Source organism: Photinus pyralis, unplaced genomic scaffold (genome assembly GCF_008802855.1).
Source record: "Photinus pyralis isolate 1611_PpyrPB1 unplaced genomic scaffold, Ppyr1.3 Ppyr1.4_LG6, whole genome shotgun sequence".
In the NCBI taxonomy this organism is placed as follows: Eukaryota; Metazoa; Arthropoda; class Insecta; order Coleoptera; family Lampyridae; genus Photinus; species Photinus pyralis.
The window spans coordinates 3,178,537-3,205,386 of NW_022170663.1; the positions used below are offsets into that span (position 1 = coordinate 3,178,537).

General features: G+C 38.9%; 1 protein-coding gene across 6 annotated transcripts in view; it reads left to right on the plus strand.

The window, feature by feature from the left end:
- The first annotated feature begins 3,057 nt into the window (after positions 1-3,057).
- Positions 3,058-26,850, plus strand: part of LOC116173164 (ankyrin repeat domain-containing protein SOWAHB) — a 118,185-nt gene continuing 94,392 nt past the window's right edge. For all 6 annotated transcript variants that reach the window (XM_031490470.1, XM_031490471.1, XM_031490472.1 and 3 more), the window contains exons 1-2: positions 3,058-3,214; positions 6,907-7,439. In XM_031490470.1, the coding sequence (XP_031346330.1) occupies positions 3,091-3,214; positions 6,907-7,439 (657 nt within the window). In that variant the 5' untranslated portion in view covers positions 3,058-3,090. The remainder of the gene's footprint in view (positions 3,215-6,906; positions 7,440-26,850) is intronic.

Genomic DNA, 26,850 nt, shown 5'->3' on the forward strand with positions numbered 1-26,850 from the left:
GAAAGACTGTATGTACAATAAAATCATTGAGAGTTACTACCTGCCTGCCTAACAGATATACAAGTATATTCTTTGGATATGCAATTTCCAAATAACTAATAACCTAATTACTTCCATACCCATATTATTATATTACATACATATCCATATATAATGTAATATTTGAATTTGACACCAAAAACAGATTTTTTTAAAAATTACAAGTAAATCTGCGGACGTGACATGAATCCCCGGATATCTATTTTTCAACTAAAATGGCGACACAAACCATGGGTTTTATGAAAACTTCCAAAAACTAACGTCGTTTAATCAAAAAATTATATTTGCACTTAGGATTCAAGTGAATGCCAGTAGGTATGAAGTTTTTCCGGAAAACTTAATATTTTTTAAACAATCAATAAGGTTTAATCGAAGACTTCGTTGTCCATGAAATGTCAGAAAAAACGAGAATTTTAATTTTGGAAATTCATTTAACATCAATGAAAAACTGTAAAAGTAATTCTTGTCAAAACTAAAAAGAACTAACAAAAAAATATGAACATTTTATTAACGAAATTTTTTATTAAGCATACTTTAAATACTTTAAAAATGATCACAATCAAATTAAATCAAGGCTAACTATAAATTAAGTGGGTTAATCATCCTAGTCTAAGCCTAAGTAATATTAAAATTAATTTTAATACCATCCAATATTTCCAAAGATAATAGCGCTTACTGGATCTACTGTTCAGTTTAATTGATTTATTTTTGTAATCGGAAATATTGTTATGTAAACAACGTTATGTGGTTGTTTTTGTTGCTATTGGCAGCATTGTTAGGTCTTCTCGCTGTCCAAATGAAGCACTCATCGTTAGGTACCAGGTGCGATAATTCAATAATTATAAAACCAGAAGCGGTTCTATATACCTATTTAATGCACTTTTCATGGGTTAGGGGTCTCGCGACTCGTCCGTCAAAGGATTTTATGCTATTCTTTTTCGGTACCGTTTCACGGTTTCAAATGCCTTTTTTTCTTCTGCAAGATTTCCGCCGCAACCTCTACATTGCTCCGACCTCGCTTATGCACGGGGCTGTAACGTTAAGTTGCAACCCCAAAATGGATTTAATCCTAGCCTGAATCCTAGGGATTAAAATGGATCGGTACAAAATTAATTACTTACAGACTTACAGTACAATTAAGTATATTAAGTACAAAATGGGTACAAAATTATGGGACAAGCATTTATAGAAATCTGTATACTTGGAGTTGTGGCATTAAGTTCCAACCCCAATGTAGATGTGGTCCTAGTGGTTAATGGTAGGTACAAAACTTGTTATTTACGGTACAAATTAGTATAAAATGAGTTCAAAATTATGGCACAAAAATTTGGTACTAACGATTAAAAGGTAGTGGTGCAAACTTTGGTATCCGTGGTACAAATAAGTATAAAATTAGTACAAAACAACGGTATTATAGATTTGCCTTGAGATTTGCTAAACTTATTAGTTGGGGTTACATTACAACTTAAATGAACTCATCTGCATTTAAAAGGTGGCCTGTAGTCTCTGTAAACAAAATCAAACTAAGAAACTAAAATATTTGAAGTACCACCAAAAATTCCTGCCCGCGTAAAAAGGATTGTTATGTCTTATGTAAAGATGACGTTCCTTTAAAAAATTATAATTTGTAAGGACTACTTATGCCATCATATGCATTTAAAGGATGGCTTGTGTATCCTGTGAACATAATCAATCATATTCAATGTACTACAAAAATTACAGCCCTTACAACACAATAGACGAATCGTTGTGTACTTACATTCATACATAATCCGTTGGTCTCTCTTCTTCTTATGTACCACCTAGAAAAATCTATTACGTCTATTACCTTATGGTAGCCTGATTGCACTGCGCATATTGCTTCCAAGAGCTCTGGCTTCGTTCTGCCATTTTTATTACTAATCCAGCCCTACAAACCTACACATTCTTTAAGTTGTGTCGCGGGTTACACAAATCAAATATTTTGTAATAAGTATTAATGATTTTTAGAACCGCCTGTTAATCATAATTTCCTAATCTACGATTACAACTTCTAAAACAATAAAACTGTCAGTTTGTTATTTGTATTTCGGAATTGTACGAAATTATCACAGCAACCAATTCAGAAGTAGGTACCTATAAATGCGACAATAAAGTCCATGTAATTTACTATTTTCGTATAATGTTAATTTTATGCTTGCTTTTATTTTAAAATTATCTATCGTTCTGTTGAAGGACTTAATCTATGTACAATTCTAAAAATTTAACGAAAAGAATCTATCTAATACAATAAAGACATGTCTTTCATCTTAACGCTAATTTTGTGAATTAATTTCCATGGAAGTAAATGTATTCATGTTGGAGCATATCTACTACATAAATTAAGGTAACTAACCACCTGAAATGTGTGTTTAGTGTTTTATTTGGTTGAAGATGCTAAACTAAAATATATTGTAGCTAAAACCAAAGGAAAAATATCATGTTCAATTCCTCCAAAAGATTCATTTTCTTGCAAAATGAAAAATTTTGGAAATGCATATTCAAGTTTTATTCAATTCGTATGAAATCTAAAACGGTTGAACGAACAGTTTTAGTTTTAAGGTTTGGCTTTAACTTTAGCAACTTCTCCACGATTTATATAACCAAACTTCTAGCTTTAGATATCCCCAGCTGCAAAAAATCGGTAAGCTTATTTGGCATGCAAAAATTTCCCGTAACTTCTTTCTTTAAAAGACGTTAAACGAGAGCTTGCAGTATTAGCAATGGGAATTGCGTTCCTCGTCGATAGATGCGGGGGGGTGTGAAATTGCTAGGTTTTACATTTTCTGTCAATAAAGGTCAACTGTCAATGACAAAAATGGCGCTAAATTTGAATCAGAAACTCAAATTTCGAGCGATTTATAGCAGTTTACGTGCGTTTCCTAATCCGTAATACTAAACTTCATTACAACAGCTGTTATCTGGTTTATTGAATCTTCCTCGTACGTAATAATCCCGTTTTCAAGTTCAATGTGTAAGGTTGCCTCGGCCGAGATCGTACCATATTCGTCGTTTTACGTTCCAAAAATAGTCATGGCTGCGAACGAACTGTCAATTGATGTAATTCGCGATTATTTTATCGAAAAAGGCGGAATTGTGTCAAATCGCGATGTTGTCAAACACTTCAAAAGATACTTGACGGATCCCTCTACAAGGGGTGAGTTTTCATTTTGCATTTCTCAAAGCGTAACTTCCATTAAAGCGCTTTGTTTACTTTCGACTACCTGTTGGAACGTTATAAAGCAATAAGTTTATGTAGGTGGTCCAGTTTTTTTTTATTTAAAAGTCAACGAGTTTTCCTTTTCAATTTAAATTTTGATTTTGCCGCCTTATTCAAATTCAGTTGGCACGGACTGAAAAATTTTTCTGACGTGTACTGTACCTACAGGTACCTATTTTTCACGTGCTTATTACTTTTCATCTTACGTAATAAACATAATTTATTGTGATTTGATAACGGAAACTTTAATTAAAAGGAAAAATTAGCGGTTTTACTTACCTCCTGCATGTTAATCTAATCGGTTGATAATGTTGACAATCAGCTGTTTTACGATTTGGGAGGGAAACGTTTATGACCTCACGATTGGTTAAAGATATTACCATTGTTTTAAGTATTTAAAGAATGATATTACTTTTTGTTTCTTTTCAAAGCATTTCATTTTCATTCTATCGATTTCAGAAAGGTGAATAAATACGAATTTGACGAATGAAAAGTCCTAACGGATTTATCCTCATAATGTAGATTTACTATACGAGGTATGGCCAAAAAAACCAAAGGAAAATTTAGACTAAATATTTTGTTTTATTTCAAGAGAACTTGGATTTTATAATTTTGATTTGTACCGACAAGTAAGCGATTTTATTCACATTATTATCATATGGATTCCGTGTATTCTTTCAATAATTTCAATTGTTTAATTGAAATGACGGTTCTGCCCCCCTCCAAACAATGTTGCCTAGATTATTAAATAGTTAATTGAACCATGTTTTTACATTTTTCAAAGGGACGTTGAAGAAATTACTTTGAACACACTTATTTGCATTTTATGTTCCCAATACAGGGTGTAGCATCTAAGACTCGGATCATGATTCCTTTATCTACCATAAAAGATGAAGATGAACAGATTTGAAAACCATGGCCGAGACCATGGCAGTTAACTGGCCGACAGATTACCTCAATTTGCCTGGATTCTTAGCCAAATATTTCGGAACGAATGTTTTTTAGGGTCATTAAACTGAAAAATGTAATTTCTTAGCTTGAATATATTTTGGGCAGTTCCGTAAATATTCTTGAACGAATCCTTCGGGACGAGTCGCCTTGTGAGCGCATGCAAATGCTTCGTGATTGATCTATAGGGTGTTAAAATTTCATAGTAAATTTTACAACTCTCTTTACAATTTAAACCTTTAATTTATAAACATATGCAAACACAAGATGCAATTTTAAATACGAACGGCCAAGGCCAATAAAAACAAGAGATTGTCCAAATAAAAGCGGGACCGACTGGACCATTTTAAAAATGTTGCTTTCATTTGAAGATGTTCGAGAGAATATTCAGATTTTGGGGTACTATTATTTATTGGTTTCGTTGGGCCGCTAGATACCTCTGTCGATATAAAGGGTGTAAAAATTAAGCGTTTAAAAAAACTTGGTACCTATTGTAGGACGGGACCAAAACAAACATTTCTTCCGGAAAGTGCGAAGTACCAAATTTTTTCACGGCAACCACAAGTAGGATAGAATTAGCTGATTAGGCCAGGTTTTTTTCGTATGCTCTTTCAGATCTTATACAAATTCTTACCTTCAGGTTCATAAGCAGGGGTGGTAGAAAAATTCCGGTCTGTAGTATATTTCGGCAATTGTTAAACACTTAAGTACTAGTAGTGTACTTACACATTTTCATGACAATTTTTGAGGTACGAGCAAGAATTGCACATGAAATTTTTTTCAAAAAAAATTCGTCGACATTAGATTTTTTTCGCACCGTTGCACCGTGCAATATGAGAACAAGCTAAAAACGTAATCTAATGCACGATTCGAGTATACCTAAAGCGAGGGTTTGGTCACGAGGGGAATTCTCGGGAATTCTTGTTCCTCATATAGGAAATTTCGAGGAAATAGCTGCAGGCTATGTAGGAAATGGAACGAAATTAAAGGACATTCTGGGGAAATACATGAATTTTTGGGGAATGAGCTTGGGAATGAGGAAATTCTAGGGAAATATTAGGAAATTTAGAAATGTTGGAAAATTAAGGGCAATGTTAGCAATATTTAGGTTATGAAGGAAACCTTTGTTCTCTAATAAGTCGTGACTAACCCCTCATGATGAGGGAAATTCTTTTTCCTCATATAGGGAATAACTTGGGGAGTATGTAGGAAATGGACGAAATTAAAGGAAATTCTGGGAAAATATAAGCTTTGGGGAAATAGGAGGAAATTCTAGGGAAATATAATGAAATTTTTAGGAACTAAGAGGAAATTACGATGAAATTCTGAGGAAATTTTAGAAAAATAAAACGTTTCTATAGAGAAGTTAGAGTTACTCATTTCACGTTAACTGGGAGAGATTCTGTGTAAATTTGGGGAAATTTCAAAACGGAAATGGTGGCAATTTTTAAGTAATGAAGGAAATTTGTGTCCCCTAAAGTAAGTCGTGACCAACCCCTCAACCTAAATTCTTCTTTTCTTCTATTTGTAGTAGGTATTTTGTAATATTTTCAAAAATAGGTGAAATATCAACATGGAGTTTATCACAAAATGTTTTCAAATTATATTATATATTTCAAATATATGATCAAAAGAGGAATTTATTACTTCTACTAAATGGATATTTGATGTAGGAGATTTCCCCCTTGCGGCGAAATCTACCCCGAAAGCGAGGAATTTTTTGTAATTGGAGATAAAGTAAAAGGTGCTATTAAAGCATTGCTAAAATTAAACGGATTCTTATTTGGCAGTAAGAGTTTCACTCTGGGGCTGAAAGGTATTTCATATGATTCTCGAAAGTGAAATAATATTCCCGATATTGTTGAAGTACTTTACATGTTCGAGAACATTTGGGAATACTCAGCAAAGCAAATCGAAGCAATGAATAGTTCGCACTGTTATTTGTGTATTTGTGAGGGATAAATAAAACTGTATAACAGTTATAAAGCAATTCATTTAAAGACCGTTGAAAATGTATTGTTAATTAGTTGTAATTAAATTTACGTTACAATATTAAAAGGAATACAACAGGGGACATAGCTTCGGTTTCGGCGGCTGCGCCGCCTCACCTCGCCCTGTTAATAAATTTCGGAAGTGACGTTTAAGTTCTGACAACTTTGCCGTAGTGAGAGGACAAGGCGAGGCGGTCCAGCCGCCGAAACGAAGTTGTGCCCCATGTTACATTCAAGGGATTACAATAAGAGTCATAGGGTGGGCGGTTCGCCCTGTAACTACATTCCCCATAAGATTAAAATTAATATTAATAAATAGCTCGAAAAATATTAAAATGGCACTGCAAAATTGTATCTGCTTTAATCTGAATATTCAATTGATTTTAATTTGGAATTTCGCTCGGAATGTCTTTTAAAGTCACTTGTATGCCATTTTCAAATTGCAGTACGTGATGATTTTCTTGATAAGTAATAATGGAATTTTTTTATATTTTCATCCATCAAGGTTGAAATTGTGCTAGTAGTGCTATAAAAACAAGCCGGAAAAGGTAACAATCGTTCAAAGTAAGAAAATGTAATGCCGTTAATTGTGTTATACAAGTAAAATCTGTCGGGGTCATATAAAATAGGGCCATTATGTACTAAATTCAACAAAACAAACAGCGCTTATCGAAATTTGTTTAATTTCAGATGAGGCACGAACGACTTTTAAGAAACTCATCAACACGTTAGCCACGACGAAAACTGAAGGCGACGAAAAATTCCTAATCCTAAAACCAAAGTACTCCCTTTGCCCCGATCTCCCTGCGATTCCCATCACCTCTCCCAAACCTTGCCTCGATCCAATCAATTCGATAGGCATCCCGGTCTCGCCATCGCATTCAATCCAGGATGCAAGCCCGCGGAGACAACCGCCGCCTTATCGTCCACCACCGCCACCACCACCAACCACACCCTCCCCAAACGTTTCCTGTGACAACATCTCAATTTCCTCGTCCATATCTCTGGCAGAATCGATCGCCCCACAAGCACCACCAAGGCGACGCAACAGCGAGAAATCAAAAATGGAGGAGCCGCCACGAGATGACTGCGAAAATCCTGGCGTCGAGAACGACAAGCAGCCGATTAGCGTCAAGGAGCGCACCCAGAAGTTTAACAGGATGGCGTCGGTGGAGGACGAGCTGAGCCCCAGAAATCAGAAGGGAAGAAAGATCCCCGATAAAGTAAGTCACGTCTTGTACCATTTTTCTAATCAGCGTCATGACTACACCTAATCATGACGATAAAGTATCAAACATAACTAATGACCCTTCCATAAGAATGTGTTCAGTCATTCACTTATTTAGTTTTTATAAGGAGTGTTTGTTTATTCCCGCTGCGATCACAAATTAGTTTACGGGAACCACGTGCCTTTAACGGTCATGTTTCCTTTTAATACGTTTGAATGACTAACTAAGCAGTACCAATTGTGTACCTACTTACGATATCAATTAGTTGTTGTATGACTTGCTTTTAGTTTGATGGGAAAAGATTTGGTTTGACGTGTCTTATAATAAATGTTAACGTATGTCAAAATCTGATAGATGATTAATTAAAGACCTACATCACTTTTAGATAAACCCAGTTACTCTTCGAAATTCATTTAAATTATCATAATTGCAATATCATTAACGCACCGTATACGTTATTATAATGGGCTCTGGAAAAAAATTAATTACATACCTAATAACGGTAACGAAAGCTTCGAATTTTGCGCTTGATTAATCTCAGTCTCGAACGAAAATACTTATACAGTTTAAAAAGGGGCATATTTTCGTTCCGTATCATAGGAGGTGTGTATACAATATAATATCTTGGAGTTGAAATCAATTTGGACGATTTTCAATGTGATTCTTGAATGGAAGGTCCCTTGTGAAGTTAGCAGTAGATTTGCATACAGTGCTTTCAATTTAAAACGAATCGCCGATTGTAATTTATACGTTTGTTTAAAAAAATTTTTCATCCCCATCTACTCTCACTTTAAAATTGCAATATGCACATTATACACTATCGTTTTCAAATCTCCCCATGCCTACAAAGAAATCAAGAGTGGTCAAGTCGGGAGACCGTAGTGACCATCCTATCCTATGTTACCTCATTTGCCAATCCATTTAACAGGAGCCAAAGCATAATGTGGCGGTGCCCCATCTTGCTGAAAGTGTAAATTTCTTTCCTCTAGCTGCGTGTTCCTCTTGTCGTCCACTAGGCTCTCCAAAGATTATGTGGTCTATCACTTTTTCCAATAATAGATTCTGTTAAATTTGCGGATTTGTGTTACCCCGATACCTATTATCTGTTCAGGAAGAAACCAGGGGAGAAAGTACATTCGTCGCCAAAGCAGCTATTTTTGGATGCAAACTTTATAGGGGAGTCGATGGTGTCCGTCTGTCCGTGAACACGATAACTGCCAAATGCTTCGGGCGATTCGGTTCAAACTTTGCACAGTTGACCTATAATACCACAAAGGGTATTGAAAATGGGTCAAATCCATTACCGAGGTGCTCTGCCGCTTTTTAGATGCGCCTTAGGGGTTTATGTTGCTTTTAGGGGTAGGTGGCGTCTGGCTCCAGTCTACGTATACATTACGTTTCCCTACATTCTTGTTCCTTGAATCCAATCCAACTTTCCCTATTTACGTGGTATCCCGACCGGGAAATCACAGATAAAATATCCGTTTAGTGTGTAAAATCCGAGGTAAAATCATATTTCCCATCAGACATCCTGGAACATCCTCGGAAATTCATGGACATTCTCGGATTTTTGGGAAATCCGCCGGTATATATTCTGGTTCGCTCTAGATATCTATACAGTATACGTATCAATCATTACACGTAGATGTTTGATTTAAAAAGTTTGAATACCAGGAGAAAAATACTACAGCTAACTTTCCTTTATAAGCTTCTTCGAGGTTTCACAGATGATAGTGGATTGCTCAGTCAAATTGGATTTATCACCCATTCATACTCCAGTCGGTCGAGATCATTATTTCATATCCCATACGCTCGTACAAATGTCCTCAAACATTCACCATTAATTAGTATGTTGCGCACATATAATGAATTACCACCACAGTTGGATATATTTGGAGACTGCCTTCACGAATTTAAAAAGAAATGCTATCTGCACGTACTGTAAAGAATCTTATAACATTTTGTAACCCGTGTGATTCGTGATTTCCCTGCTCCAATCATGTAACTCGTTAGTTTTGGCAGTCATACAGAATGCTTTTTTGTTTAAGTTTTTGTAAGTTTTTGTTTAAGTTTCAAATATTGTTAGCCGTGATCGTTATAACTATAAATGCATCTAATTTATATTTTATTCCTAGTGCCTTTTTGTTTTTTTGTGTCCTCTGTAGCTAGTAACTACTTAATTACTAATTATTATTTTATTTCTTGTGTACCTTGTTTTTGTTATACTTGAGTTATATTTCATTTACTCACTTAAATGTAAATGTATGTACTGCTCAACTGTAATTGGGGTAAAACCTGTAGTTGAGCAAGCAAATTTCATCAATCAATAAATACATTGGAAAGCTGACACTATCCATCGGTGATACCCAGAAACTTGCAAATATTGACTGGAAACGCACAGAGACCTACTGTGTGTTAATGCAAGAAAAATATCTCTTTCATGTTACATTTCTAGTAAACAACTTTACCGCAAATTTCGTTGGGAAAACGGCAAAACATATTGTCTTGATAGGAGGAAGACCTTTAATACTGTATATGCGTCTCACGATTACGGAAAAGAGATTCTGTACAGGGTGTTCCAATTTCGATGTCCTGATATGAAACTCTGTTGTCTGTAGGGATATATGGTAACGGTTTTGAGCTCTATCAAATAGTAACGTGATAACCTTGAAATTTAAAAAAAAATTGACTTAGTTCGTTTTTTCAAGACGGTGAAAAATGGTTGTGTCGTAACTCTTAACTCGAAAAGAACGTGCAAAATAGGAAAAAGACCAAAACGTAATCTAATGCAAAATTCGATTATAAATAACTTCGATATTTTTGAAAATTGTTTAAATTGCTCGGTTAGCAAATTCATTTGTTCAAAGGTGATTTTTTTAATATCGAAGAAAATAAAAAAACCACGAGGGATAGAAGTTATACTTATTATCGAATTCTGCATTAGATTACGTCTTCAGATTTGTCATATACCTACTTATTACCTGAGATTTTCTCGTTATAGCACCATATTCTGAGATATCTGGCAAAAGCTAGCTAATTGAGTCATTGAAATTAACACGTAGCTATTTGAGAAAGATCCAGCAGAATCGAAGTTTCTTGGAAAATTGTATGGGCAATCTAAAAACCGTTTCCCAATATTCCTACGAGTGAAAAACTTTCCTATCAGGACATACAAATTGGGACACCCTGTACGAAATGTTAATGTACGTTTTCAGAATGGGCCGTTGTCATTTTTTATCTTGTATTATTTTTGTTTTATAAGGGCCAATGTCGTGATATTGGCCTACTTTACCGATATGGGATAATTATATTAAAAACAGTGGATAAGTAGAAAGGACTGAAACAAGAATTTTTTCCAAATAAACTTGTCCATGAACCTAACCGAGCAAGGTCAGCAGAACACAATCAAACATATTGCATAATTAGGTGCTAATTAAGTGCGCTATTCCTAAATTAAATGCTACCTTTTTTTTAAATTATTACATGTTTTGCCAGGTTCATATGACCTCAGCAGAACACTACCTCAAAAAACCAAGAAAATCAAAAGTGAACTAACTATAATTAGGTGCTAATTAAGTGCCCTATTCCCGAATTAAATGCTCTTTTTTTTTTAAATTATTACATGTTCTTCCAGGTTCATAATTTAAAAAAAAGGAGCATTTATTCAAGAATAGGACACTTAATTAGCACCTAATTATAGTTAGTTCACTTTTGATTTTCTTGGGTTTTTAAGGTAGTGCTCTGCTGAGTTAATATGAACCTGGCAGAACATGTCATAATTAAAAGAAAAGGAGTATTGAATTCGGGAATAGGGCACTTAATTACCACCTAATTATAGTTAGTTCACTTTTCATTTTCTTGGGTTTTAAAGGTAGTGCTCTTCTGAGTTCATACACTACCGCTCAAAAGTATTCAGCCACTAACATTTTTTTTAATTCTTTATTGCTATATACTAAATTAATGGTGTTTTTATATTCGCTTCAAAAGACTTTTCCAGTATTCAACAGTCCAATTGTGGAGTTGTCGAGCCAAAATTAATTATTTCTTTTTATAATTCCTCTTTCCTCATTTTAGCCATGTTATTGACTGAAACTTACCAGAAATTGTTTTTTTGCATTTGAACTTCTCTACAGGTAGAATAAAGGCAGATGAATCAAGTAAGATAAACAAATAAACATTGCATTCGGTTGTTCTATTCCAGACAACTTCAAAATTTAAATTATTATTCATAAACTGGCCAGCTGGGTATCAAGAGTAAAACTGAAGAAAGTAGATTACATTAATTGGTCATGATTTTATTCAGAAAAAGGGTTACAAACAACGATAGAACGGTAAGGCGATAACTAGGCTTATAATATACAGTCAATATAATATACAGTGAATAAACTTTTAAATTTTATCCAATTTCCTTTTTATCGGCCAATAACTGGATGGCTGAATACTTTTGAGCGGTAGTGTATGAACCTGGCAGAACATGTAATAATTTAAAAAAAAGGAGTATTTAATTCGAGAATAGGGCACTTAATTAGCACCTAATTATGCAATATGTTTGATTGTCTGCTGCGGACCTTGCTCTGCTAGGTTAATGGACATCAAATAAACCGAATGTCTAAAATGTTTCTTATGGATCTCAAAATTTGAGATTCTTCTATAATTTATTTCCCAAGAACTGTAACAGAAACAATCAGGGAATTTCCAGCTTTAGCTAGGTTTTTGGGTTTGCGTGTTCTTCTTTTGTAAGTGTTCCTAAACTTCCTAATGTGGAATAAAATTGAGGATTTTTCCACATGAACATAAAGAATGCAAAATTAGTTTTTTTAATTCAAAAAAGTACAATTCTTGCCCGCACCTAAAAGTAGTCATATTTAGGTCCGAAAAAATTTGGGCACACCTAGCCAAATCGGTTATCCTTCTTCCAAAGGTTGAGTCTTTTAGGGGCGACGAAATATTTTGGAAATGCAGAATTTCAAACAGATTTTAAAAACGTGAGACGGTTAGATTTCTCAGTAGTCACAGTTTGTGTTTTGGGTTAGTTGGGACACTGGGGGCCTTACATATTCATCCTTCTCCTCAAATATCTGGAAATCTCTGATATCCTGCGGACATCTGCTACTGTATACAGAGTGGTTCAAATTTGTGCCTCCCCATTGGGGTCTTCGTAACGGTGTGAGATACAGCTCGAGATACAGTGTAGGTTAATTGGTTTTTTTTTTGGAGAATGTGAATCTGAATCAGCCTTTCCATAGCACCCTTTATTTCTTATGGGCTTCATATTGAATTTTTTCGAAATTATATAGAGGACAAAAAAAGAAAAATAATGACGTGTCACACGTCATTCTTACATGAACTTACAAGAAAAGTTTCAAAATCGAATGATTTTACATTCATTTCTCAACAAAACATCCACGGATTACGAGATCTTTCTAAATCAAAATGACATCTGCTGCCGCGTTCTCATTAGCTGAAATTGACAATGTGATTCGAAGTGATTATTGGGGAAACCGGATCTCAGGAAAAATCCTCAAGTTAGAAAATAACTTAACTGCTGTCGAGACATTATTTGATGGACCATTTGTGGCTATACTTGTGGGTTCAGCGTTGCTCAGGACAATATACAGGTGTTTATGGGCATGGAAGAAGTAAGTAAGCTTTCGAACATCGACTTAGCTTTCGATACTGGAACATTTTTGAATTCTCTGGAAAGATATTTACCTGTACACGATGGGTCGACCCACTACCACATTTTCTGACAATTGGAAGACAAGAAGTTAGATTGGAACAAACTTGAAAGGGAAACTGGCACAAAGAAAATTGTTTGAAAATTTAACGTTCAAACTGAAGCCTGGTGGGGCCGATTTTGGAAACGATTAATCCGTCTTATTAAAGATTTAATGATGAGGATCATTGGGAAAGCTAAACTTGATCGGGAGGAATTACGACATTGTTTAGCAGCTGTAGAGTGGATCATTAATTTTGACGGAAGATCTGGATTATATTCGACCTTTGACACCATCCTTGTTTATGAAAGCTCAAGTTTTCCAGAAGGGGAGGAAGCTACTGCAAGCCCGTTTCAGAAAGGAGTATCTTTCAATTTTGGTCTCAACAAAAAATATGAAAGGCAACGAAAATTTGAAAATGGGAACGCTAATATTTGTCGGCGATGTTAATAAGAAAAGGTTCGAATGACTATTTGGAAAAATATATAAATCTAAAATGAAAACCAAATTTTTTTCAGTTTATTTGCAAAGATTTTTAAAAAATTTCAAATGCGTTTTTTGGTCACATAAATGGGTAACTTTGTCCCTATTTAATCTACAGCTGCACTGTATGTCTCGCCATTACGGAGATCCCAATGTTTTCACTTTTAATTTTATTTGAGGTATTGTCAACATTATTATTTGTTTTTTTTATGATTATCTAATGCGGGTATTTAATTCATAGTTTTTGATGCAACTAATAAAATTTCAATCGGGGAAAGTGGGTGTGCTAGTACGATTTCAACTTTCAAGTTAGCACCCCACTTTAAAATAGGTTTTCCGGAGGAACTAAGTGTGTACAAATTTGATTTGGGCAAAGTGGAGGTGCCAACTTTATCGACCTTGATTTGTTACATCTTGTCGGGGATACTTGGACTTTTGTTTAAATTTTCTGTTTTTTTAAACCTGTTGTAAACATTTCATTGTTAACTTCTGGGTTAGAGAGTTTGACAGTATTTATGCTAATTTTAACGTAAGGACAAAGGCGACTATGGGGATCAACGATACTTTTTGGATATTCAAATCTAAGCGTCGTTGTGACGCCATCAGGTATTCCGAGATTCTTTATCGAATAAACCAACTTCTTTTTTATACCCCCTTACGGTTTTATGGCGATAATCATAAACGTGTAAAACCAAGACGTAAATCAAGTGTTTTTATGTCTAAAGCAGTTTGTCAAAATAGAAGATACATCTTTTTGTGTATAAATTTGTTACCTATTCGTCACCCACCTTGGCCGCGTGTTGTTGTTACGCTATCGTGATGTCGATCGCCATTGTGTCTTACCAATAACAACTTATAAATTGAAAAGATTATAAAATCATTTGCTTCCTTGCTCTATTCTAACATGGGCGACAATCTGACAAGTCATGTTCTTCCTTTAACCAGAACGCTTAAGAAAATTGATATTGTTACGCCCACCATTACTAATATAATCACCCGCCAAAACAGAGACGCGCCAAACCTTACAGGCACCCGTTTACGAATAACCCGCAGCAGCCGCGAGAGTACGGAGCGCGCGATCTACCCCAAGATGTAGATGCCCGCGCACCCACTACTTTAACCCCGCGCTAGAGGACGACACCTGAAAACCTACCACTTGCAAATACGCACGACTAGTATAAGAAACTTCGCCACCCTTCCATTGGCATCTTCTCTCGCAAGATCGCATCTGAGCATAAACGTTCAGAACAACTTTACCACCGCTTTCCCCTTGCTTTTTCTTGTAAGAACAAGGGCGATCGTGGAATTAAATACAAGTGCGCTGTTACCAGTGTGTGACGTGTACATAGACATTTATTCTTAGCTCACGAACCCCATATACTTTTGTTTTGTTGTACATATGTGTATATAGTTTTATGTTCTAGCTCTTAATAAAGTGCGAGTTCTGTAACGTGTACATATTATTACTCAATACGAGACCAACAAGTGGCGCCCAACCAGTGGTGCTAAGAAAAGTCAAAACGCCTCCCACAACAAGAAGCAATGCCAAGAAAATGTCAGACTCCAACAGCACACCTTTCATCATGACCAGCGACATGTTAAAGGAGCTGATCCAATCCCTCGACTCCACCAGGACGACCTACAGCGGATCCTTTGCCAAGTGCACCGCCAGATTCGACGGGAAAGGTGACGCCGAAGCATTCGTGTACAGCATCACCACCTACAAGAGTTGCACGGCCATCTCCGAGGAAAATGCGCTGACAGGTATGTCAATGTTATTAGAAGGAGATGCAGCTACTTGGTGGCAAGGGGTGAAGCGGACAGTCAGCAAATGGGACGACGCCACCGCCCTTCTGCTCAAAACGTTCGGTCCAACCAAACCACCACACCGGCTCTTCCGAGACCTCTTCGACGGCGAACAAGGACCAAACGACCCCACCGAACTCTTCATAGCGAAGAAGAGGGCCATCCTGTCACACATTGAGGAGGAAATCAGCGAATCCATACAACTACACATGGTGTACGGTCTGCTACACCGCAGGATCCGGAAGAAGATCCCAAGATCAACATTCACCACCTTCGAAGAACTCCAGCGCGAGCTGAGGAAGGTAGAAGAGGTCGATCCACCACCCACCAAGAACGAGACCCAATCCCAGGGAACGACGAAGAAGGCGCGATGTGCTTACTGCAAGCACGTGGGACATACACGGGAAGACTGCCGAAAGAGGAAGCGAGCAGAAGAAGCTGCACCATCCGCACCAACCCCCTCGTCAGCTCCAGTCTCCACACCACCCACCACCAGGTCGTCCGCCTCCACCCTCGCATGCTTTGGATGCGGAAAACCCGGAGTAATACGCAGCCAATGCCCGAACTGCCAAGAACGCACAGGCATTGCGCCAGTGGATTTCTTTCTAACGGACACAAGCAACCCCTCACCGCCGCGTGTGCGCCCCATTGTAAGCATTACCATCGCGGGTGCAACAGGAAGTGCGTACATTGACACAGGTGCGCGACAGTGTATCGCGGGACACACTTTATATAGTACCCTCTGTGCCGCGAATTGTGATTTTGTGCCACGTGACGTGAACTTAGTGTTGGCTGACGGCAAACCAAGACCCACCACCGTCTTAACCACCACAGTGCCAGTTACCCTAGTGGACCGGGTGATACACACCGAATTCCTAGTCCTCCCAGGAGCCCGAAATCGCACCCTCCTCGGGGTAGATTTCATAGAAGATGCGAGGATACTTCTAAACCTACCAGAAAGACACTGGACATTCATCGGCGACCCGCGCCAACATCCTTTTCAACCGGAGCCGGCTGCCCACTTCTTTTCGGCTTTCGCGCCTACACCGTACAGCCCGCCAACTATTCCAACCCAGGTACCGGAGAGCAGCCACCCAACAGACCCAAGACGACGGGCCTACCGAAACATCCACCTGTTTGGAAGGAGTCCAAGCCGCCCTAGCCGCCCGGAGACACCCCACAACTGGGAAGACTCCATAAGCGCCGAACTATACAGCATATTCGCAGATACGCTACCCGTGCAGCCTGCCACGCCATTACAACCTCTCCCGCCGCCGACGATCTTTCCCCATTCACCCAAGAAGAGAGCCAGACGCACCGTCTCCCTCTACATGGTAGAGGCAGAAGACATTCACCTACGGGCCGACGAGGCCACCCACCTCTCGAGGAGCGAGCAAGACCAACTCAACGTCATGCTCCAGAGAAACGAGGATGTCTTCTCTGCAGGGGGAGCCCCGACACCATTGGCCCTCCACACGATTAACACGAAGCCCTGCCAACCGGTAGCATCGCCGCCATACCGAATAAACGCCGCCAAGCAACAAATCCTGCAGGCCGAGTTGTCGCACATGCTCGACAACGACATAATAGAAGAGTGCGAGTCCGCATGGGCCTCGCCAGTGGTGCTGGTGCCCAAACCAGACGGGTCCACTCGTCTATGCATTGACTATCGAAAGCTAAATGCTGTCACAATCCCCGACAATTATCCTCTGCCACGCATGGACGACCTGCTCCACGCCGCCCGCGCACCCCTGATGTCCACCATCGATCTGCAGGCCGGCTATTGGCAAGTCGCCGTCGACCCTGTTGATAGGGACAAAACTGCTTTCATATCCCCATTGGGCCTACACCGCTTTAAAAGGATGGCATTCGGACTCCGTAACGCCCCCGCCACCTTCCAGCGGCTCATAGATCGCGTGAAAGCCCAGCTGGTCGGCATAACGCTATTCGCATACCTGGACGACATAATCGTCCTGTCCAAGGATTTCCCAACTCATCTCCACGACCTCGACGCCACCCTCACTCGCCTACGGCAGTGCAACCTGAAGGCCCGGCGAAAGAAGTGTCACTTCGCGAGAGAACAAATCCGATATCTTGGACACTTGATCACACCCGAGGGCATCAGCACGGACCCAACCAAGACGGCTGCCATCGCTGAACTCCCGGAACCAAGAAATATAAAGCACCTCATGTCATTTATACAGACCTGCTCCTGGTACAGACGCTTTGTACCAGGCTTCGCGCAACACACAAAACCGCTGACGGCACTGTTAAAAAAGAACGCGACGTGGACATGGGGACCGGAACAAGAAGCTGCCTTTAAAACGCTCAAGGCGCTCCTAACCAGCTCACCCATACTACGACAGGCTGACCCTCAACTTCCTTTCGTAATCAAGGCAGACGCCAGCCAGTACGCCATCGGGGCGCTCCTGGCCCAAGGCGAAAAGGAAGATGAACGACCGGTCGAGTATGCAAGCCGCCTACTCACCCCCGCCGAACGCAACTATTCCACCACCGACAGAGAGGCCCTAGCTGTGGTATGGGCACTGGCAAAATTTCGAGGATATGTGGAAGGCAGCCATATAACCCTCTACACCGACCACCAACCTCTCAAGTGGCTACTGACCCTCAAATCTCCGACGGGAAGACTAGCGCGATGGGCCCTGACCTTACAGGCCTATGACATAACCTACCGTTATATCCCGGGAAGACACAATGTGGTCGCGGACGCATTATCAAGGCCGCCCTGCACCACCGACACGCAAGAAAACTGCGCGATTTGTACCATCACCATCGATTTTCCTACTCGATCCGCAAGTGACATCCGCCAAGGTCAACTATCGGACCCGGAAGTAAAGAAAATCATAGACCACTTTGAAACTCCGACTTCCGATAACCAGGATTACCACCACTGGACCGCCAAAGGGTATCTCATGTCACAGGGCATCCTTTACCGGTATACTCATGAGCACGATGAAGAAGAACCTCAACTAGTAGTACCGCTACGGGAACGAGACCAAATTCTCGAGAAATACCATGACGCCCCGAGCGCCGGACATTACGGAGCGGAGCGCACCTTACGAAAAATCGCTAGCCGTTACTACTGGACAGGGATGCGCAAGTACATCACTGACTACATTAAAGATTGCGCCGACTGTCAACGGTATAAGGCTTCAAACCAAAAGCCCGCAGGACTCCTTCAGACCCCTGCACCAACAAGGAGGTTCGAAGTAATAGCAATCGATCTCTTCGGACCTCTCCCCGAGGCACCCACCAAGGAGAAATGGATCCTAATCATTGAAGACATTGCGTCAAGATGGGTAGAATTATTCGCCCTCACTCAAGCTACCAGCCTAGCCTGTGCCCAGGTCCTCGTCTCGGAAATATTCCTCCGCTACGGAACACCCCGCCGAATCCGAAGCGACAACGGATCCCAATTCGTGAGCAACACGATGCAACATGTGACCCATTGTTTAGGGATCACTCAGTCTCTCACTCCGGTTTACCACCCCCAATCTAACCCCGTGGAAAGGAAAAACCGGGATTTGAAGACCCAATTAGCCATACTGGTGAAAGGAGACCACGCAGACTGGCCAAGCAAGTTAGCTCCCATAAGATTCGCCATGAACACAACAGTATGCGAGTCAACAGGCTTCACACCCGCATACCTAACAATGGGACGCGAACTCCGAACTCCAGACGATTGCACCAGAGACCAGCGTGCCATTATATTATCAGATAACTTCGTTCCAGAAGTAACGCCCTACCTCCTGAAACTACGGATACCCTTCGCGAGGCCAGATTAACTCAGGAGACCGCCCAGGAAAAGGGGAAAACAACGGCCGACTCCCACAAGCGAGAAGGACCACGATACTCGCCCGGAGACATGGTCTGGGTCAACACACACCCACTCAGCAACCAAAAGAAAGGGATAAGCGCCAAATTCGCCCCTAGAAGAGAAGGTCCATACAGGATTCTTCAGCCTCTATCTCCAACCACGTACGAGGTTGAAAACCCAGACGCACCAGGAACCCCCCTGGGATCATACCACACGTCAGCTTTCACCCCGTACCACGGAGTAGCAGACCATGCTTCTGCCCCAGTATTACCCATATGGAAGAGGGGCCGTCCAAGGAAGACACCACCCACACAACCTGAACAGGGACCGGGACGTTCTCCAGTTCAGCAGGGGGAGATTGTTACGCCCACCATTACTAATATAATCACCCGCCAAAACAGAGACGCGCCAAACCTTACAGGCACCCGTTTACGAATAACCCGCAGCACGGAGCGCGCGATCTACCCCAAGATGTTGATGCCCGCGCACCCACTACTTTAACCCCGCGCTAGAGGACGACACCTGAAAACCTACCACTTGCAAATACGCACGACTAGTATAAGAAACTTCGCCACCCTTCCATTGGCATCTTCTCTCGCAAGATCGCATCTGAGCATAAACGTTCAGAACAACTTTACCACCGCTTTCCCCTTGCTTTTTTTTGTAAGAACAAGGGTGATCGTGGAATCAAATACAAGTGCGCCGTTACCAGTGTGTGACGTGTACATAGACATTTATTCTTAGCTCACGAACCCCATATACTTTTGTTTTGTTGTACATATGTATATATAGTTTATGTTCTAGCTCTTAATAAAGCGCGAGTTCCGTAACGTGTACATATTATTACCCAATACAAGACCAACAATATTTATTAGCGGTCAACCGACAAAAAAAAAAGGGGGAAGGTCGGGTCAAACCGCAACATTTAGTTCCCACTGCTTCCATCTTTTCCTCGAATTTGTGTTTTAATTAGCGAGTTGTAAGAGCCTCGCGTTGAAGGGTGAATTTAAGACCGCAGCCGAACATTATCGGTAAAAGTAGGTAGTTGTTATAATTTCTGACTTTATGTTACGTACTACATGAACACGATCGCGATACAAAAGCAAATTAATGTTTAGTTTTCGTCCTTTTTTCGTGTGTTTATTTTTAATATGCATATACTACAGGCTGATTCTATCGGCGAGTATAAATTGTGAGCCGTATAAATATAATAAAAGAAAATGTGATTTACATGGATCGTATTGCAGCCCCGTGTCACGGTAGTCATAATTTGAGTTATCTTTTATTCATCGCCAAGTTTATAACGACGTCGCTTAGTAAAGCGATACAAGTATGAAATAGAAAACTTTTTTTACTTCTTCTGTCGGTTCGTCTGTTTCTAATATTGTTAAAAAGTATCGTCTTTCAGGAAAGGAAAACGGAAAATATGCGAGCGTCTTGTTTTAGTAAATTCATGATCAGGGCATGAAGCGACCCCTAGGCAGCCGCGTAACATGGAAGCCAAGATCCTCTGTGCAAAACAATCGATTTGATATTTGGTATCATAAATTAATAAAAGATACCTAAAGCAGGGTAAATATTTTTTTCTGAAACTACTTTCGTCTCTAAAAAGGGTGAAGAAAATGTGATTTTCCTCTCTCGTGAGGAAAGTAAAAAGCAATTGCGGCGTTAATCTTAATAATGACATTTAAAATTGAAACATACCCGTATCTAGATTGCTATGGGTCAGACTTCATTATTGCATACGATAACTTTTCAATTTTCATTGCAGTTTCAGAAAAAAATATGTGTAGGTAAAACTTGAGACGAAAGTGTTTTTCAATAAGTAGGTAAACATTTAATGAAAATAATAGAACAGGAACAAATTACATATAAGAATGGGGTTTTAAAACAGAGTAAATTTCATCAAAAGAATTACAAGAAAATGGTAAGGTTCCTAAAATGTATTCGGCATGGATTTCTAAACTGATTCGTTGGTAAATAAATTGGGTTGAGCGGGACTCTCCAGTTTTTTGCTGAAGTTTTTTTACCAATTGCTGCTGTCATGATTTGGGATTCATTTCCCTAGGGACCCATGGTTTCTACAGCGAATCCATTGAAAATAAATGTAGGCTCTAAGTCAGCATGAGTATTTTTCTTCCTGCGTTCAGCTAAAGCGACTGCAGAACTTGCTTTCTTCACCGAGGAGAAAAGATATGAAGGACAGAAGCTCTCAACACAAGATATATGATGGATGCTGAAGATCCAACGACTTTCCAAGCAAATCTTGAAAATGCTGTGGTCGAAAACCATCGACACTTCCAGCGGAGTCATGATAAAAACTTACTACAGCGAATAGCAATTCTTTCAAAGTGATTTCCGGAAATGGTGGCAAATCATCTGAAATAGGCAAGAGGTCAATATTTGGGGGAGACGGTGGATGTTTCATTTCCAGCATTCGATGTGAATCCTCAGAGTAGGCAGCGATAGAGACATCTGAACATAGAATACGTACAGATCCGCTAACATTTCCAGCTTCAATTTTCGAAGCATCTTAAAAGATTATCTCCATCTCCAAGAAGATCTGCTGTATCACTTAAATTAGAAAGATTCTTGAGATTTCGTTTAATCACACTAGTAAGAGAAGTTTTTCGGTCAGTTTTTTTTATTCAAGTAATTTGAAAACCTTATAGGCAAACAAAGACAGTTGCTTCCAACTTTCAAAAGAGTTTTTATCAATACAATGATTGATAGTATCGGACAAAGAATCAGCAATAAGTTCACGGAGAGACCGTGGAATCCTTCTTATCAGTGAATTAACTTCTGGATGACTTTTTCCTAAATGAATTGAAAAATTCATTTATAATTTTGACAAGCACTGATGTCAAAAAAATTGTCTTCTTTGTCCAAATGATTGTTTTCAGAAGGCCCAGCATCAAGCAAATCTTGTGAACAGATGTTGAAGTTCTTAATTGAGGATGTATTTCTTGTAAATCGAACTTTGAACTCGTGTTAAAAAACTACACTTTCTTCTCTAGTTGTAGGTTGTACAAATAACTATTTTGCACTTTTCGGGATCAAAACGGCTATTTCATCTCAATTTTTGTGTACAGAAGCTCTTTATTTGCTTTGCTTGGGATTAAAATATACAGTTATGAATATTATTTATTAAAGTAAACGTTTAAATTCAGGTTTTTACATTTACCGAAATTAAATAATCGAGCTTCTGGATGTGCTACCTTTTCTTTACTAAAAGGAGCAGAACACATTAGAGCAGTAGTGGTAGACTTATATGGTGCAATATCAGTCAGCAAGTCCAAAAATTGATTCAGCAACTTACTTTTTATTGTTTAGTGAATTTTGGACGTATCCTGAAGCTACGTTCGATGATCTCCAGCTGCCGTGACGCTTCAGGATAGAAGCGATTCTCAAGTCTCTAAAACAGTGTCCTGTAGGTATACAAAAAAAAACCTTCTGGTAAATTTTGTTCGACTAAGATCAAAACATTAATATCATATAGCTAGTGCTCCAAAACGTGTATTTCCGTCAAAAAAGTGGGGGGGTCATTTTTTACTCCAATGCAATACCTCCTCCCTTACTAAGTGGTAAAAACAATCCCTTTGAGGGCCGTTCTAAAAATATAAGATGAATCCAACATTTTTTTACCACCCGCACGTTAGTAAGGGAGATATTGCAATGGGGTAAAAAATGCCCCCCCCCCACTTTCTTTACGGAAATACACGTTTTGAAGCACGAGGAATCCGAATAAAACAAAATCTCGATGTCGGTCCGTCTGTACTCTCATTTCCGGCTAAACGACCGAACCAATTGGAACCAAATATGGTACATTAGACATAAAAGGGCAAAATCGTACATGCGCAGGTGTGCGAGTGGTATCTGTGCTAACCACAGCAAATTTTTTATGTGTGTGTGTGTGTCTCCGAATGGTTTAAATTAACAATTGGTCCAATCGGATTGGAAGATTTTTTTAAGTTCTTTTTTCTTTGATATCTCACTCTGCTATTTCACGTACCGACTCATAATAAGTGATACCATTTCGATCTAGTTATCCATGAAAAAGGTAAAATGACTTTCGAAGAATCTGAATCTGTGATGAGAATTTCCATAACACGCTAGATGTAGAAGCTACACATTACTACTTTCTTATTTCTTATGGGCGCGCCATGATGGATTTTCACGGAATGAGATAAGGACAAAAAAATAATAATGTGTCACATTCTATTACACAATTAAATGATTTACATTATTTACCAACAAAACTTCAACGGGTAACTAGATCTTGCTGAATCAACATGGCTATGATGGCGATGAATTCAAATGAATATCTTTTTTGTCTCATTCCGTAAAGATCCAATATTGCGTCCATAATAAATAAGAAGGTAGTAGCCCGTAGCTTCTACATTTAGCGGATTATGTAAATTGTCATAACAGATTCAAATTCTCCGAAAAAAAGTACACATGGAAGGTGCTAACAAGAATCGTCCATTTGTGACCGTGAGTCTCTAGGAATATAAAAACGAAATTTGACATTTTCAGTGTTCCGGTGGTATTTCAGTTATTTTCAAAAATTTCAAATGCTTCTTCTTTAGTCATAATAAGTTTTGCCTCTCTACACTGTGCCTCATAGGTCGTCGGCATTCTATGCAATTTTTACATGTTCAAAAAGGGTGGCCTCTGATCGGTGATAGCTCAAACTAGGAAGCTAAAAAGTACATTCTACAATAATTATTCTATACCTATGACGTATTAATGAATAATTATTTGAGATTTTGTTGAATATCTCGAAAAATTGTTTTACTGATTAACCATTGTAATCCTGAGCAAAGTGCTGCTAAGAAAGTTAGCCTGTGTTGTTATAAACACACTGCATATTGCGGAAATTACAGCTAGTCTGCATAGAATGCGTCAATGCGTATTACCCCAATTAAGTGTCATGCATCGTAATTGATGACAAACAAAAAGTCAGACAAAAATTACAAATTTCAAGTATTCGTAAGAGTGGCCACGCGCAGTTGCATAATTTTGAGAAGAATATGGTCGCGTGCCCGCCTAACGAATCTGCTATTCTAACTTTTCAACGAAAACAAAACGAACACTCCACATTGAACAATCGAGGGGTTGTTCGCTTTGTGGCCGCCAAAACTCATATCCACTTTAATGAAAATAATTGGAAAATAGAGCAGTAAATTTCAAAACGTAATGGTACACATAACGTATTATAATTTGACTATAAATTTGCGCGAGAAAACAAATGACGACAGCAATACATGTATAGCAATAGAAAGAGCAATTTGCGACAAACAAAGCGCATCAGTAAATAAACAAGAGAGTCCATCCATATGAGATTACATAAACAAATTTCACAAAAGAGTGGGGTGTCCAAACCATTCGAAAACAACACAATTGTTTTTCGAATGCGCGAATAGGCCATGTACACACTAAGTGCCATACGTCATTATAATTAGACAAAGGGGGGCCGAATGAAATTTATACCAGCCGGCTATTTACAAAAGTTCGACGCGCGCTCGCGGACGCCACTGACTTGAAAACGCGACGCACGGGAAAAGTGTGTGAGAGACGGCGGCGGCGGCGCATCCGACATCAATTTTGTACCGTGTACGAGATCCAACAGGGTGCTTGAATTAAACAACTCTAAATCATAAACTTTTCATCGGCATACATGAAATGAATTAAAATTTTACAGGCAAATTTATTTGAATTGCAGATATTATAGTATGCGATGGTCGTTTATTAAAATGTGCTTGAAATTAATGTTGCAGGCCGACATAACTTAGCTATTGGGCTTGTATGTGACATTTCTTGCTATTCAATAAATAAAATGATGCGTTCTTATATGTATTCTCTTTAACCACTACGGATAAACGCGTTTTACAGGGTGCCGTGATTTGTCCCCCGTAAACAATTTTTTTTTTGATTTTTTAATCTCTACACAAAATTTAGTAATCCTAACGCAACTTTTAAAGCACAAAATAAGATCTTAACCGACGATTTACATTTGAGTAACAACATTTCAATTAAACAATTCATTATCATTTTACTAATAGCGTATCACATTAACTACCTTGTAGGTCTAGAATGTGACCAAAACGTCTTCATATTACAACCAAACAGAAATTTAGAACAGTCGAGTATCCACCAACCACAAAGCCACCTTGAATTAGACCTCCAACAAGGTCTGAGAGAAATCCACATCTCGCCGAAATTTTTCATTCAAAGATAAATATTGTGTAAATTGCCTTTTCGTAGCTCCGAAGACGCAATCTAACTCTGGATGAGACACAAAGACTTTAAAAAAGAGACATACGCTGTACCAGGCGAGTGTGAAGTGCAGTTTTCCTCGAGTTTTTCCTTGATATTTATAGGACGACCTCTAGCAAGAATGTCATAATTTCTTTAAAGAGCTTTCTAGGATTCCAAAACTTCATATGACTTTTCTGAAAACATTACCACGAAATTATACAGGGTGCCCATTATGTATGGAATATCGTATACAGCGTAGTGCCTAGCGCGACGCAGCATAGGGATTTCAATAGTAATTTCTTTATAGTCAATTACTAGCTCCTTTCATTATTTTAGAGCAAAAGTCTAAATAGGTTTTTTCAGAGAAAAAATACTGCATGTGTTCATACGGTGTGCGGTCAATTCGCCCCGGAAGACTTGCCCTGGTAAATTCGCCCCCGGAATATTCGCCCCCGGAATATTCGCCCCCGGAATATTCGCCCCAAGGTAAATTCGCTCCTGGAATGTTCGCCGCAAGATAATTCGCCCCCGGAGAATTCGCCCCCAACAAATTGGCTCCCAGAATATTCGCCCCCAACAAATTCTCCTCCGAAACATTCGCTCTGACAAATTCGCCCTTAGGAGATTCGCCGCCGTAGGATTCGCCCCATAACATTTATTAACCATCGGAAGTAATAAGGTTGGTTTGGTAACATATTAAACAAATAACAATTAAACAAAATTCATTTTATGAAGTACTGGCCCTGTTACCTCCGAGGATTAATAAATCTTATGGGGAATCGCCGGGGGCGAATCTTCCAGGAGCGAATTTGTCGGGGGCGAACTTGCCGGGGGCGAATTTTCCAGGGCGAATTTACAATAAATCTGATATGCCTTGAAATTACACCTAAAAACCAGCGATATCGTTTCATTATTTGCCTTTGACTTATATTAAATTTATACTTGTTTATAAATTAATTTATTATAAAATTGTTTATTATGTATTTAACTGAAAAGAATGTAAATTTAAGAACAATTCTTCCTCAAATCAATTTCTTTTTCTTCGATTATGTACTCTGGTTCCGGAAGATGACAAATAAATAATATCTGATGCAGATGCAGCATTACATTCTTTAAAAAAACAATACCCCATGGACGCTTTTTCTTGCGTCGGTTATTTGAAAAGTATAAATTGTCAAAACTCTTGCGTATTTTTTTAACCTTAATAGCTTAGTAAATAGTTGGGTTATAAAGTAGTATCATTCTATATTTATCAATGTTTAGCTTCTTGGTAGATGATTAATGGGGCGGAAGATCTTTC